The 14,790-nt window shown below is 45.6% G+C and overlaps 1 protein-coding gene across 4 annotated transcripts in view; it reads left to right on the top strand.

Moving 5' to 3' along the window:
* The window catches only part of LOC115481737, a 63,604-nt gene extending 49,788 nt beyond the window's left edge, over positions 1–13,816 (top strand). For all 4 annotated transcript variants that reach the window (XM_030221085.1, XM_030221086.1, XM_030221088.1 and 1 more), the window contains 2 exons: positions 9,971–10,176; positions 13,434–13,816. In XM_030221085.1, the coding sequence (XP_030076945.1) occupies positions 9,971–10,176; positions 13,434–13,503 (276 nt within the window). In that variant the 3' untranslated portion in view covers positions 13,504–13,816. The remainder of the gene's footprint in view (positions 1–9,970; positions 10,177–13,433) is intronic.
* Positions 13,817–14,790: the final 974 nt, after the last annotated feature.

The following is a 14,790-nucleotide window of genomic DNA, read 5'->3' as shown; positions in this document are numbered from 1 at the left end:
CCCCGACGACGACGAAGCAAAGAGATTTACTTCTTTTACAACATGCAGAGCAGATGCAAGGCGCTGCCTGCAACGACGCTTCAAAAAAAAATTTTTTTAAGGTAGGGTGGGAGCAGGAGAGTCGGGTCGGGGTGGGCTCCTCAGATGGGAGAGGGGTGTTGTGGGGGTTCTCACATGGGATGGGGAGGGGGTTTTCATATGGGAGAAGGGGACTGAGTGGGGAGGGGGTTTTCAGATGGGAGAGGGGTGTTGTGGGGGTTCTCACATGGGGAGGGGAGGGGGTTTTCATATGGGAAAAGGGGACTGAGTGGGGAGGGGGTTTTCAGATGGGAGAGTTTGTGTTGTGGGGGTTCTCACATGGGGAGGGGAGGGGGTTTTCATATGGGAGAAGGGGACTGGGGTGGGGAGGGGGTTCTCAGATGGGAGAGGGGTGTTGTGGGGGTTCTCACATGGGGAGGGGAGGGGGTTTTTATATGGGAGAAGGGGACTGGGGTGGGGAGGGGGTTCTCAGATGGGAGAGGGGTGTGGTGGGGGTTCTTAGATGGGGAGGGGGGTTTCAGATGGGAGAAGGGGACTGGAGTGGGGAGGGGTTTCCAGATGGGAGAAGGGGACTGGGGTGGGGAGGGGGGTTCTCAGATGGGAGAGGAGAGGGGTATTCTGGGGATTCTCAAATGGGAGAAGGACTGGGGTGGGGTGGGGGTTCTCAGATGGGAGAAGGGGACTGGGGTGGGGGTTCTCAGATGGGGTGGGGGTTCTCAAATGGGAGAAGGGGGCTAGAACTGGGTCAGGTGGGAGAATGGGTCGGGCTGAATAGGGGGGCAAGGCATGTGGATGAAGGGGGCTGAAACTGGGGGCTGAAAAGGAGACAGGGAGAAGTGGCTGGGGCTGAAGCTCAGGACTGGTGAGAGAAAAGGGCTGGGGTTGAAACTGGGGGATAAAAAGAGGACAGGGAGAAGTGGCTGGGGGCTAAAGCTCGGGACTGGTGGGAGAAAAGGACTGGGGCTGAAACTGGGGACTGGTGGGATAGTGGGGCTAGAACTGGGGGCTGAAAAAAAGGGGCAGAGAGAGGGGACAGATCCTGGATGGAAGGGGCAGAGAGAAAGGGCAGACAGTGGATGGAAGGGATAGAAAAGGCAGACAGTGAATGGAAGGGGGGGAGAGAGAGGGCAGACAGGGGCAGATGGTGGATGGAAGGGGCAGAGATAGAGGGCAGATGTAGATACATAGTAACATAGTAGATGATGGCAGAAAAAGACCTACACGGTCCATCCAGTCTGCCCAAAATAAACTCATATGTGTATACCTTACCTTGATTTGTACCTGTCTTTTTCAGGGCACAGACCGTATAAGTCTGCCCAGCAGTATTCCCCGCCTCCCAACCACCAGTCCCGTCACCCATCACCGGCTCTGGCACAGACCGTATAAGTCTGCCCTCCAATATCCACACCTCCCAACCACCAACCCCTCTTCCCCCCACCTGCTCCGCCACCCAATTTTAGCTAAGGTTCTGAGGATCCATTCCTTCTGCACAGGATTCCTTTATGTTTATCCCACGCATGTTTGAATTCCGTTACCGTTTTCACCTCCACCACCTCCCGCGGGAGGGCATTCCAAGCATCCACCACCCTCTCCGTGAAAAAATACTTCCTGATATCTTTCCTGAGTCTGCCCCCCTTCAATCTCATTTCATGTCCTCTCGTTTTACCGCCTTCCCATCTCCGGAAAAGATTCGTTTGCGGATTAATACCTTTCAAATATTTGAACGTCTGTATCATATCACCCCTGTTCCTCCTTTCCTCCAGGGTATACATGTTCAGGTCAGCAAGTCTCTCTTCATACGTCTTGGAACGTAAATCCCATACCATTCTCGTAGCTTTTCTTTGCACCGCTTCCATTTTTTTAACATCCTTCGCAAGGTACGGCCTCCAAAACTGAACACAATACTCCAGGTGGGGCCTCACCAATGTCTTATACAGGGGCATCAACACCTCCTTTCTTCTGCTGGTCACACCTCTCTCTATACAGCCTAGCAATCTTCTAGCTACGGCCACCGCCTTGTCGCACTGTTTCGTCGCCTTCAATAGCAGTTAATTTTCCTCAATATGGTGTCACAAATACGTCTAAAATATTTAAGGTGTTTAATCTGAATTAATTAAAATCTACCACTGTTTGTAACAAACGTCCAGATCGGTACATAAATAATTCTAACAGCTTTATCCTCCCCCTCCCCCCCCTAAAAAAAAAACACTTTTAAGGTTCAAATCCAGGAACTAAGGCCCTCATGATCAAAAGCAAACTCCGGCGCTAGAGACTGTTAACGCCATACTAGCGCTGGAGTTTGCAAACCACCCATGATCAGAGCCCTCGAGCGCCTGCAACAACGCACTCGAGGGCTCAACGCAAGTAGCATGCAAACAGGGCTTCCAGCACTCATCCCCAATGATCAGCGGCCAGCGCGCCAAAGATTGGATCGCTGGCCGTGGCAAAATCAACGCCAGCTCTGAGCTGGCGTTAGACTTTGTGGATCATTGGGGAGGAATGGTGAGCCCTGTCCAGCATGCAGTTGCATGCTGGCAGGCCCCCATTCACCCCCCCCCCCCCCCCCCAAAGCAAACGCAAACAGGGGACTGGAGGTCCGGTGGACCTATGGTCCCCCCTACGATCCGAGCCCCTCCATGCCCAGGGAGGGCTGGAGATCCGGTGGGTCTCCAGTCCCCCACCCCGGACCCCCATAACTCGTGGTGGCCGCCTCCGGCCAAACGCCATCCCACCCTCCCTCCCACTCAGCGACGGGGGGGGGGGGTGGAGGCTCGGCGGGTGTCCAGCCCACCCCAACTCCTCCCCCCCCCCAAGCGTTCCGAATCCATGGTCCCCCCAGCGCCCCGACCCCCCGGTGGTCCGCGGTCACCCACCCTCCCCGCCGCCCCCCCCCCCGGCTGGCCCCCCCACCCCCTGTTGGAGGAGGGACGCAGCCTACCTGCCTCCCCCCTCCCTCCGTCGACGCCGCTGCAACTTACATGGTCTGTAGCCCCGCCCAGCGCATCCCAGGATGCAATAGGCGGGGATGGGCGCTGCCATTTTGCAGCGGCGTCGACAGAAAGAGGAGGGAGGCAGGCAGGCCGCGTCCCTCCAACAAAAGGTAGGGGGGGCCAGCCGGTAGGGGGGGCCAGCAGGGAGGGTGGGTGACCACGGACCACCAGGGAATCAGAACGCCGGGGGGACCACGGACCCAGAACGCCTGGGGGGGGGGGGAGGAGCTGGGGTGGGCCGGACACCCACCGAACCTCCACCCCCCCCCCCCGTCGCCGAGTGGGAAGGAGGCAGGGAGAGAGGGCAGACATTGGATGGAGGGGACAGCAGAGAGGGCAGACACTGGATGGCAGAGAGAGAACAAAGACAGATGCTGGATGGAAGGAAGACAGTGAAAAGAAGATGAGGAAAGCAGAAACCAGAGACAACAAACTGTAAATAAAATATATATATATATATATTTTTTTTTTTGCTTTAGGATAAAGTAGTATTGTAGCTGTGTTAATGTTTATAATAGAACATGTAAATAAGGTAATCTTTTTATTGGACTAATTTTAATACATTTTGGCTAACTTTCGGAGAACAAAACCCCCTTCCTCAGGTCCGGATAGGATATTGTAACAGCACTATACTGTATTGACCTGAGGAAGGATGTTTTGGCCTCTGAAAGCTAAATGTATTAGTCCAATAAAATGGTATTATTTTATTTTCTATATTTGTTTTATTTCTATTTGTTAATTTGTAAAGTGGTGATTGGTACTTGTTAGGTTTTTTTTTTCAAATTTACATCTGCTGTCTTTATATTTTGCACAGTACTAGGGGACATTTTCTGTTTCTGTGGTGTTGCATTGTATGCAGAGTCTGGCATCTTGGGGGTTCAGTTTAATTTTTGTCTAAATAGAAAGGTTATTATTGCTTATTCTATAGTGGATTAGGGTGTATCTGTGTTTGTGAAAAAGACATGGCTTTCGGTTGGCATTGACTGTGTAAGATGGACGATCTGTGTTATTCTGCCTAGTTTCGTTTTACAGTAGGTGAATTGATGTTCTAGTGCTCACTGTAGTGTTTAAGATGCTTTCCTTTTCCTTGTGTGACTTGTAGAAATGACTGCTTATGGTATGGTAGAATTGCTCTATAGGTCCTGAGTGTTTTGTATTCTCGGCATGCCTAGTACTAGATTTTGGAGGGGGGTGTTAAAAAATGACCGGCCCCGGCTGTCAACTACCCTAGGTACGCCACTGCTTTGTCGAAAGCTTTCTGAACATCTAGATACACTATGTCAACTGGCTCATCTTTATCCGCATATTTATTCATGCCTTCAAAGAAATGAATCAAATTGGTGAGGCAAGACTTCCCTTGGCTGAAACCATGCTGACTCTGTCCCATTAAACCATGTTTATCTATGTGTTCTTTAATTTTATTTATTGATTTATTAACTGCCTTTATGAAGAGATTCACCCAAGGCAGTGTACAGTTTAACTGAAAGCAGACAATTTTGTTAACAGCGTAACAATAGTAAAATGACCAAGCATAAAAATAAATACAAAAAATTAGATAAACTTGAAAACAGCAAATTGAAACCTAATAGTAGGACTGCCATGAAACAGGATCAAAACTATACACATTTAACAGCACTGAAATTCAAATAACAGAGATATAATACAATGTCAGCATAATTACTAATGAAAAATCTAATAAGCACACATTAGAACAGTCAAATAACATAGCTATGATACTAATGCTTTTCTACAGTACAGCATACCCTATAGCTGAGGGGCCAAGTGCAGATATGTAGATGGGGACAAGATGGCTAAACTCAACTCATTATTCGTTATAATAGTTTCCACTATTTTCCCCTGCACTGATGTTGGGCTTACTAGTCTGTAATTTCCTGGATCAGTTCTGGAACTTTAAAAAAAAACGGCATTACATTGGCCACTCTCCAAACTTCAGGTACTATGGACGATTTTAATGACAGGTTACAGATTACTAACTGCAGATCAGCAATTTCATGTTTTGAGTTCTTTGAGTACCCTTGAATGCATGCCATCTGGTCCAGGTGATTTACAACTCTTTAATGGCTCAGTATGTCTTTCAGGTTCACCAAGATTTCTTTCAGTTCCTCCGCATCGTCACCTTTGAAAATCATTTCTGGTACAGGTAGATCTCTTACATCCTTCTTCAGTGAAGAATAGCGCATAGCAAGGTGGGTGTGCAAATCCAAATTGGTGCCAATTACTGCCCAGTTATTGGAACTAATTGGCTTGTGTGCCGATTTAGTTGGGCACACATCTTGGATCGGTGCCCAATTTGGGTGCCATTTAATGAATTTGGAGGATAGCGTGCAGGCAGTGTGTGTGGTTTGTGAAAACACATATAAGACCAAATTCTATAAATAGTGCCGAAAAAAAATGCGCTAAGTTCTATTTTGTAAACTGTGCTGAAAGTTAGGTGCCTTTTATAGAATAAGCTTAGCACCGAGATTGATGCCGAGCTTTAGATGCGAGGATTTACACCAAGGAAACCTGCTGTAAATTCTTATGTCTAAATTAGATGTGGATCCCCCTGATCTGCCTCTGACCCTCCCATGGCTACACCCCCTTTTGGAGCCAAATGTAAATTTGACATGCTGATCACCTCAACTAAAAATGTGTGTGTAAATTTCAATTAATGCTGATTAATGAATGATTAATTATTAGCACCTAATTATCAGCACTGATTGGCTCATTATTCAGTTACATTGTGTGTGCCCAAGTTTGTGCCTGTAATTTTAAGTGCCATTTATAAAATTTGGGGGATAACCTGCCGTTATATGCTTGAAAATACGGTAATTTTATAACTGCATGTGGGAAAAAATACATGCGTACTCTGAGAAGTCTCAACCGAATTTCCAAAGTGAAAGTGTTCTTGTACTTCCACTTTCAGAATTATGCAAAGGAAAATTAGACTCTCAAATATAAACCTACCCTTTGGCAAGCACAAATTTTCAGAATCAGATTACGCACATGTGGTCGAATTTTCAAAAGTATGGATGTAAGTGCAAAACCCTCCCCTCTCCTCTCATTCAGGGTAGTTACATCAACTCTCTGTAGATGCCTACACCTTTATCTTAGAACTGAGTCTTCATTTAATAAATTCAGATGTCTTCTTAAAACTTATTTAAGTACATAAGTACACAAGTATTGCCATACTGGGACAGACCGAAGGCCCATCAAGCCTAGCATCCTGTTTCCAGCAGTGGCCAATCCAGGTCACAAGTACCTGGCAAGATCCCTAAACAGTACATTTTATGCTGCTTATCCTAGAAGTAAGCAGTAGTTTTTCCCCAAGTCCATTTTAATAATGGTCTATGGACTTTTCTTTTAGGAAGCCATCCAAACCTTTTTCAAACCCCACTAAGCTAACTGCTTTTACTATATTCTCCGGCAATGAATTCCAGAGTTTAATTATTTTGTCAGATTCGTTTAAAATTTACTACTTTGTAGCTTCATTACGTGCCCCCTAGTCCTAGTATTTTTGGAAAGAGTAAACAGACGCTTCACGTCTACCCGTTCCACCTCTATCATATCTCCCCTCAACCGTCTTTTCTCCAAGCTGAAGAGCCCTAGCCGCTTTAGCCTTTCCTCATAGGGAAGTCATCCCATCCCCTTTATCATTTTTGTTGCTTTTCTCTGTACCTTTTCTAAAAAAATATGCCAAATCCAACTGCAAACTAGACATATGTCCAAATAGCCTCATGAAATCTGCTCCTCAACAATTCATAATAAACCTAACTAGCCACATAAACTACATGCTACAAAACGGACTCTTCCCAGAGGAAAAAGGAAAAATCTTACTCACACCAATTCCTAAAGACACAAAGAAAAACACGAGCGAAATAACCAACTACAGGCCAATAGCATCCATACCACTAATAACCAAGATAACCGAAGGTGTGGTAACTAAACAACTCACAAGCTACCTAGACAAACATTCAATACTACATGATGCCCAATCAGGATTCCGTTCGAATCACAGCACAGAAACAGTATTAGTCACCCTTATGACTAAATTCAAACAAATAATTGCAACTGGCAACAATATACTCCTCCTACAATTTGACATGTCAAGCGCCTTCGACATGGTTGACCATGGAATCCTACTACACATACTTGAATATTTTGGCATCGGAGGAAACGTCCTGAATTGGTTCAAGGGGTTCCTAACCCTGCGCTCGTATCAAGTCACATCAAACTCAACCAAGTCCAAGGCATGGATACCGGAATGTGGAGTCCCACAAGGATCACCTCTATCGCCAACCATATTCAACCTAATGATGATCCCTCTAGCAAAACTCCTATCAAAACAAAACCTAAATCCATACATATACGCCGACGATGTGACAATATACATCCCATTCAAACAAGACACCAAAGAAATCTCCAACGAAATCAATCAAAGTCTACATATCATGAACACATGGGCAGATGCATTCCGCCTGAAACTAAACGCAGAAAAGACCCAATGTCTGATACTCACCTCCCAATACAACACAACCGAATTCAACGTGATAAACACACCAAACCTAAAACTTCCAATCTCAGAAACGCTAAAAATCCTCGGTGTGACTATCGACCGCCACCTAACACTTGAAACTCACGCAAACAACATAACCAAGAAGATGTTCTTCAGCATGTGGAAATTGAAAAGGATAAGACCATTCTTCCCAAGATTCGTCTTCCGCAGCCTAGTGCAATCCCTCGTCCTCAGCCACTTGGATTACTGCAACTCATTATATGCAGGCTGCAAAGAGCAAATACTGAAGAAGCTTCAAACAGCCCAGAACACAGCAGCCAGGCTCATCCTCGGAAAACCTAAATATGAAAGGGCAAAACCACTGCGTGAGAGACTACATTGGCTTCCACTCAAGGACCGCGTTACTTTTAAAATTTGCACGTTAGTCCATAAGATTATTCACGGTGAAGCCCCAGCGTACATGACTGATTTAATAGACCTACCACCCAGAAACGCCAAAAGATCATCCCGAACTCACCTCAACCTTCACTACCCCACTTGCAAGAGGTTGAAGTACAAGACGATACACGCGTCAACCTTTTCCTACATGAGCACGAAGTCTTGGAATACACTTCCGCGCAACCTAAGAACGATTAGCGAACAAGCCTCCTTCCGTAAACTACTGAAGACTCACCTGTTTGAACAAACTTACGGAAAGAGCCAAAACACTTAGAAACCACACTCACTGTTCACCAACTCAATACACATCCACTTCTGATCCCCCATCCCTCTATCCAGTCAATCATTCACTTACTCACGGAACAATGTACATTATATACCTAGGTTTCTAACAATGCCCTTTTTTCCCATTGTCTCCTTCTAATGTTTCCATGTTGATTTCCCATTGTTATACTCCCATTGATATTCGAATGTCTCGCACAACTCTGCTCAATGTAATCCATAACTTAGTCGTATCAAATGTATTTCTATTATTCATGTCTTATTGTAAGCCACACTGAGCCCGCAAATAGGTGGGAAAATGTGGGATACAAATGCAATAAATAAATAAATAATTCTATTATATCTTTTTTGAGATGCGATGACAGAACTGAACACAATATTCGAGGTGCGGTACAAAGGCATTTTTGTTTTCCATTCCTTTCCTAATAATACCTAATATTCTATTTGCTTGCTAAGCTGCCGCAGCACACTGAGCAGAAAGTTTCAACGTATCATCAACGACTACACCTAGATCCCTTTCTTGGTCCGAGACTCCTAACGTGGAACCTTGCATGACGTAGCTATAAATCGGGTTCCTCTTTCCCACATGCATCACTTTGCACTTGCTCACATTAAACGTCATCTGCTATTTAGACGCCCAGTCTCGTAAGGTCCTCTTGTAATTTTTCACAATCCTCCCGCGATTTAACGACTTTGAATAACTTTGTGTCGTCAGCAAATTTAATTACCTCACTAGTTACGCCCATCTCTAGGTCATTTATAAATATGTTAAAAAGCAGCGATCTCAGCACAGACCCCCGGGGAACCCCACTAACTACCCTTCTCCATTGAGAATACTGACCATTTAACCCTACTCTCTGTTTTCTATCTTTTAACCAGTTTTTAACCCACAATAGAACACTACCATGACTCTCCAATTTCCTCTGGAGTCTTTCATGAGGTACTTTGTCAAACGCCTTTTGAGAATCCAGATACACAATATCCATGGCACGCGCTCAGGGTGGGACTACCACCAGCAGCTGCATTGAGCCAGAGATGGTCCTGGAAGAGCGAGCGGTAAGCCTGCGTTGGGCTTAATACCGCTCTGTAAAAGGACTACCGCCGGCTCAGGGCAGCTGCTGGCGGTAGTCCCACCCTGAGAGCGTGCCATTTCCGGGAGAAAAAGAAAACCCCTGAAAATGGCTTGCGCGGCGATAGCCCGGCGGTAATTGGGCATTGCAGTGTGCTGCCTAGTTAGCGCGGGAGTTCTTTTCACCTCAGTGGGTGGCGGTAAGGGCTCTCCATCGCACGGCCATCCGGTAAGAGTTCTGGTACCATATGACCATGTGTGTCTGAGGGCATTTTTACCTGCTGTGGTAAAAACAGCCCTGGCGCACGGGAAAAACAGCCCTCAGTGCTAGCGCAGGGCCCTGTTTCCCGCAGCTTGCTAAAAGAGCCCCTGAAGTTGTTCCTTTTCTTAATGATTGTCAGGCAGAGGGGCACCGTGGAGGTGGGAATTGGGAAGGAGTCGGCTACTACACAACAATGACAGCTGCTGGTCAGGTGTAGGAAAAAAAGTGTAAATCCACAATTTGTGGCCCCTGTTTGGAAAGCTGTAGGAGTATGAAAGAGAGGGATATATTCCTGGGATAAAAAGAGCACTTTAAAAAAGGTTTATTTTCACATTCATGGACTTCAGGTTCTGTCTGTTTGTCTTTCTCCAAAGCCTGGTGATCCAAACCCGGGGAGCCTCTTTACAGGTGGACGGTTTGAAGCATTCTTGCCAGACAATAAGGAAGGTCGAAAGTTGCTGACTTTGTTGGAGAGGGGCCTAGCTCGAGGGCTGACCTTTCGAATCCTGTCACATCCTTCTGGGGACAAGCTGACATGGAACATCCTACATAAAACTTCCCTGCAAGGAGGGAAATCCAAGTAAGCCAAAAATTAAAACAGAAAAAGATAAATAACCTAAAATAATTCTCTCAGTGATGTGCTCACTGTGTTTGAGGAGCCACTGAATTGCTCTTTTAGGGCCCCTTTTACTAAGCCGCAGTAGGCTACGGACTTACTGCTCGACTATTGCGTGCCTTTTACGGTAATTTCATTTTTGGTGTGTGTCTGAAAAATAATTTTTATTTTTGGACATGCGTAGCGGATGCGTGCCAAGTGGCATCTGACGCACGTAGGTTGTTACCGCGCAGATTCTTTACCGCTAGGTCTATGGCTGGCGGTAAGGCCAGACACCCAAAATGGATGCGCGGCAATTTTGATTTTGCCACATATCCATTTTCGGCAAAAATTTAAACAAGCCATTTTTTTGTACATACGCCGAAAAATATTTCTGCGCACAGCCAAAACCTGCGCCTACACTACCACAAGCCACTTTTTACCTGGCTTAGTAAACGGACCCCTTAGTTTTGTAATACCTGCATGTAAACCCAGTGTTTCCTGGAGTACACCTTGCCAGTCAGGTTTTCAGGATATCCACACTGAATATGCATGACCTTGATTTACATATACTGCCTTCATTATATGCAAATCTCTTCATGCATATTCATTATGGATATCCTGAAAACCTGACTGGGAAGAGGGACTCCAGGACCGGACTTGGGAAACTGTTGTAGCTTAGTCAGAATGTCAGAGAGAAACAACTTGACATATCCGAATTAGGAGAACAAGTTGAAAAGCAAATGCATATTTATTTTTTTCAGTCTGGTCCTTTTCTCTTGCTCCTTTGGGCTTCCAGCTCAGTCAGAACCAGAATCTGATATCATGAGCTTCATTTCTGATTAACCCTGGATGCCCGCCCTCCAGTTATGGCAGTGACGGTCTTTGGCCAGGGGTCATGCAGCAGGGTCCCTTCTGGCATCCCAACGCCAGCCGTTTAAACAAAACAAAAACTGAGCATCTAAATTTAGTTAAGAGCCTAAAAAAGTCCTCTCCTTGGGTAAGAAAGTGGTGAAGGCGGTTAGCTTAGCAGAGTTTAAAAAGGGGTCCATAAACCGCTACTAAACGGACTTGGAAAAATCCAAAATTCCAGGAATAACATGTATAGAATGTTTGTACGTTTGGGAAGCTTGCCAGGTGCCCTTGGCCTGGATTGGCCGCTGTCGTGGACAGGATGCTGGGCTCGATGGACCCTTGGTATGGCATTACTTATGTACTTATATAAAATGCAGGCTGTTCTCCATTTGCATTACTAAACCGCACTTATACTTTGATCCATGGGGCTGAGGGGATGTTTTGGGGGTGGGGCGCATACATGCAGTTCGAAATATGCATGCATTTTTTCCTACAAAAGTAGGTACCCCAATAAAAGAAAAGATGCACTAATTTCTTTCATTATTGTGGGGAAGCTCAGGGGTAAGAAGGTACCCACGAGTTTTCCACACTGAGGTTTTCCAATATTTAGATTTATTATTTTTAGCCCGCCCTTATCCAGGGCGGGTTACAGTAAAACATTCATAAAGACACAATAAATATAGATAACGACAGAACTCAAAAACAGATTAATAACAGCATCAATCAGAATTGTAAAAGGCCTTAAATGATAAAAAGTCTTTCAAGTGTTTCTGAAATGCTGGTTTCACATTTAAGCCGCAATGGCAAACTGTTCCATTCGATGGGACCTCTGATAGAATAAGTTCCCTTCTTTGTGATTTCCAAACGTACCTGCTGTAATGCAGGAATTACAAGCAACTACTGATGCTCAGAACGCAAAGATCGAGATGGCATATATCATTGTACAATAGCTTTTAAATAGTAAGCAGAGTCTTGATAAAAAGCCTGATGAATCGTAATCAACAACTTATACAGTATTCTCCATCATACCGGTAACCATTTCAAGCGCTTCAAACAAGGAGTAATATGTTCATAACGAAAAAAGCCCGTCAACAAATGGACAGTAGAATTCATAACTGTTTGAAGCGCCTGGAGCGAACGCTTCGGCAAACCAAGATACACACCGTTTTAAAATCAGTCCAAGCCAAAAAGGATTTCAATCGAGACAGCATTTGCAATCTAAAAATTCAGAGAACGAATCAAAACTTGTACTTTCGTCCTGAATGAGAATCTGAATGTATCGCAATTCCCAAGTTCCTAATCCGTGTTACAATTTTAACAGGTTACACCCTGTATTTCCAACTGCGAAGGCAGTACCGACACAACCCACATCTACTCCTGAAGGTTCCTGAATTAAACCTGATATTTGTTTACATACATCATGGAATATGCATATAAAAAGTTGATTTGACACATGTAGATTGCTGTAGAAAAGCTGCATACCCGCAGCAGATGGGGTTTTGAAGGATATGCGGCCAGGGTAGGCCTGAAAATTGTGTGTGTTTTTACTGTTTTGCGTCTGACAGAGAGAGGGAGCAAAGCACAAACAAAAAGCCAAGCCACAAAACAAAAAGCACCAAGCTCCTCCAAAAATGGGGATTAAAGTCTTTAATCATATATTGAAGGAACAATACTTGAATGGACCCGACACGGTCCGTGTTTCGGTGCACAGCGCCTGCCTCAGGGGTCGCTATTGAAGGACCGCATTTGTTCACCAGAGATCTTTTTGTGCTTACTCTACGTGATCCTTACAATTGTATTCTCACAATACCGCCGCATGTTGTCAGCTGTTTCTTGCGATCCCTGAGGCAGGTGCTGTGCGCCGAAACACGGACTGTGTCGGGTCCATTCAAGTATTGTTTCTTCAGTATATAATTAAAGACTTTAATCCCCATTTTTGGAGGCCCTTGGTGCTTTTTGTTTTGTGGCTTGGCTTTTTACTATTTTGCAACATAAATACATGTGTACCTCAAAGCATTTCCCCATTGGCCTGTACACCTGCTCCCAGGCACTCAACAGTATTGGACAATAGAGTTTGGAGAAGTGGTTGTAGGTGCATTAGTGATGGAGCAGTCCAAGGAAATAATCAGAAGCACAATATGGATAGTTGGTGGGGGAAGAAGGAGCAAGGCAGAAGTTTTGCCTACGGTTCCCAAAACACTTGCACTGGCCCCGTTCAACTGTGCCTGGATAGTCAGGGGAAAGGCAGACATGGTGGAGGCTGCTGAGAAGTCATGTGACAGTATGTCATAGTTCCAGCCAATCATGTGACAGTAACCCTGCTGCAGGCTTGTGACTTCTGCTATCCTGTTTATATCGTTAACCGTGTTATTGACTGTCTTTTCCAGAAACGGGTACCCTGACACTCAGTACATTGGTAATGTCTTTCGACAGCTGAAGGAGTACGGCATTGAGTAAACAGGGAACACTTAACGCTGCTCCTGCAGGGCTCTGAAGAGTCTCACGGCTGTATGGTACTGGCCAGTGTCCGGTTGCATTCCATAGTGCTTTGCTAGTGCTTCATCTGTATTTAGCATTGGAAACGTCCTTCAGGCAGGGCAACAGATGCTCTGCCCAGAGGAGCATTCATAGTCAATCAGGTATCAGATAATTCATTCATCTGCTACTGAGTATTGCTCCTGCCTGACTGCAGCAAATTCAAATTAGATCTGTGCAATTTTAGAGACGTTAAAGCTGTATATTTTGTTGAGATATTTTTTTACTAGGAAAATGGCAAATAAACAGTTGATTTGATCAGTTTGTAGGCCTGTTTTTGTCGTATATCTTTGCTGTTTGACTGTTGCTAGCCTTGGGTGGCATCTGGGAGCGGATCACAGCCCCAGCAAGCTAATTAATTAGCTCCACCGTGCGACTCCTTCAGTTATCTCAGTTCAGCATGAGCTGAATTCAAGTCCTCCATCCAATACATTAAAAGCAATGGTAGATACTGTACCTTGTCCCTGTAGGTCCCAGGATCAGTGGCATAGCTATGGGGGGGCCTGGGCCCCCCAACCCCTGCCAGCTAAAGCATTTGTCCCGCACTGGTCTCACATTGCCTGTCCTGTTTTCAGTCGTGCCATATTTTACAAGAAGCTTTGCCAAACACGCCTCTTGTAAACTAAGAGAGGATGTGCAGGACTGCACATCAGTGGCAGCACCGGTGGTTGGGAGGCAGGGCTAGTACTGGGCAGACTTCTACGGTCTGTGGCCTGAAAATGGTAGATACAAATCAAGGTCAGGTATACATATAAAGTAGCGCATATAAGTTTATCATGTTGTGCAGACTGGATGGATAGTACATGTCTTAGTTGGCCGTCACCTACTATGTTACAGTTTTACTACATGCAGCGAGAGCAGTGATTTCAGAAAGCCGCATGTGTTAAAAAAAAAAAAAAATTATGTCCATCTGTAAACTGTACAGCGCTGCGTAACCCTAGTAGCGCTATAGAAATGTTAAGTAGTAGTAGTATCCCACACGTGCATGTGAGTGGCTTTCAAAAATCAGTGGGAGGCAGGGCTGGTGGTTGGGAGGTGAGGATAGTGCTGGGCGGACTTATACGGTCTGTGCCAGAGCCGGTGGTTGGGACGCTGGGATAGTGCTGGACAGACTTATATGGTCTGTGCCAGAGCCGGTGGTTGGGAGGAGGGGCTGGTGGTTGGGAGGCGGGGATAGCGCTGGGCAGACTTATACGGTCTGTGCCCTGA

The sequence above is a fragment of the Microcaecilia unicolor genome, chromosome 12 (assembly GCF_901765095.1).
Source record: "Microcaecilia unicolor chromosome 12, aMicUni1.1, whole genome shotgun sequence".
Lineage (NCBI taxonomy): Eukaryota > Metazoa > Chordata > Amphibia > Gymnophiona > Siphonopidae > Microcaecilia > Microcaecilia unicolor.
Note: the sequence above shows the minus strand (reverse complement) of the source record. Positions and strands in the feature narration are given on the sequence as shown.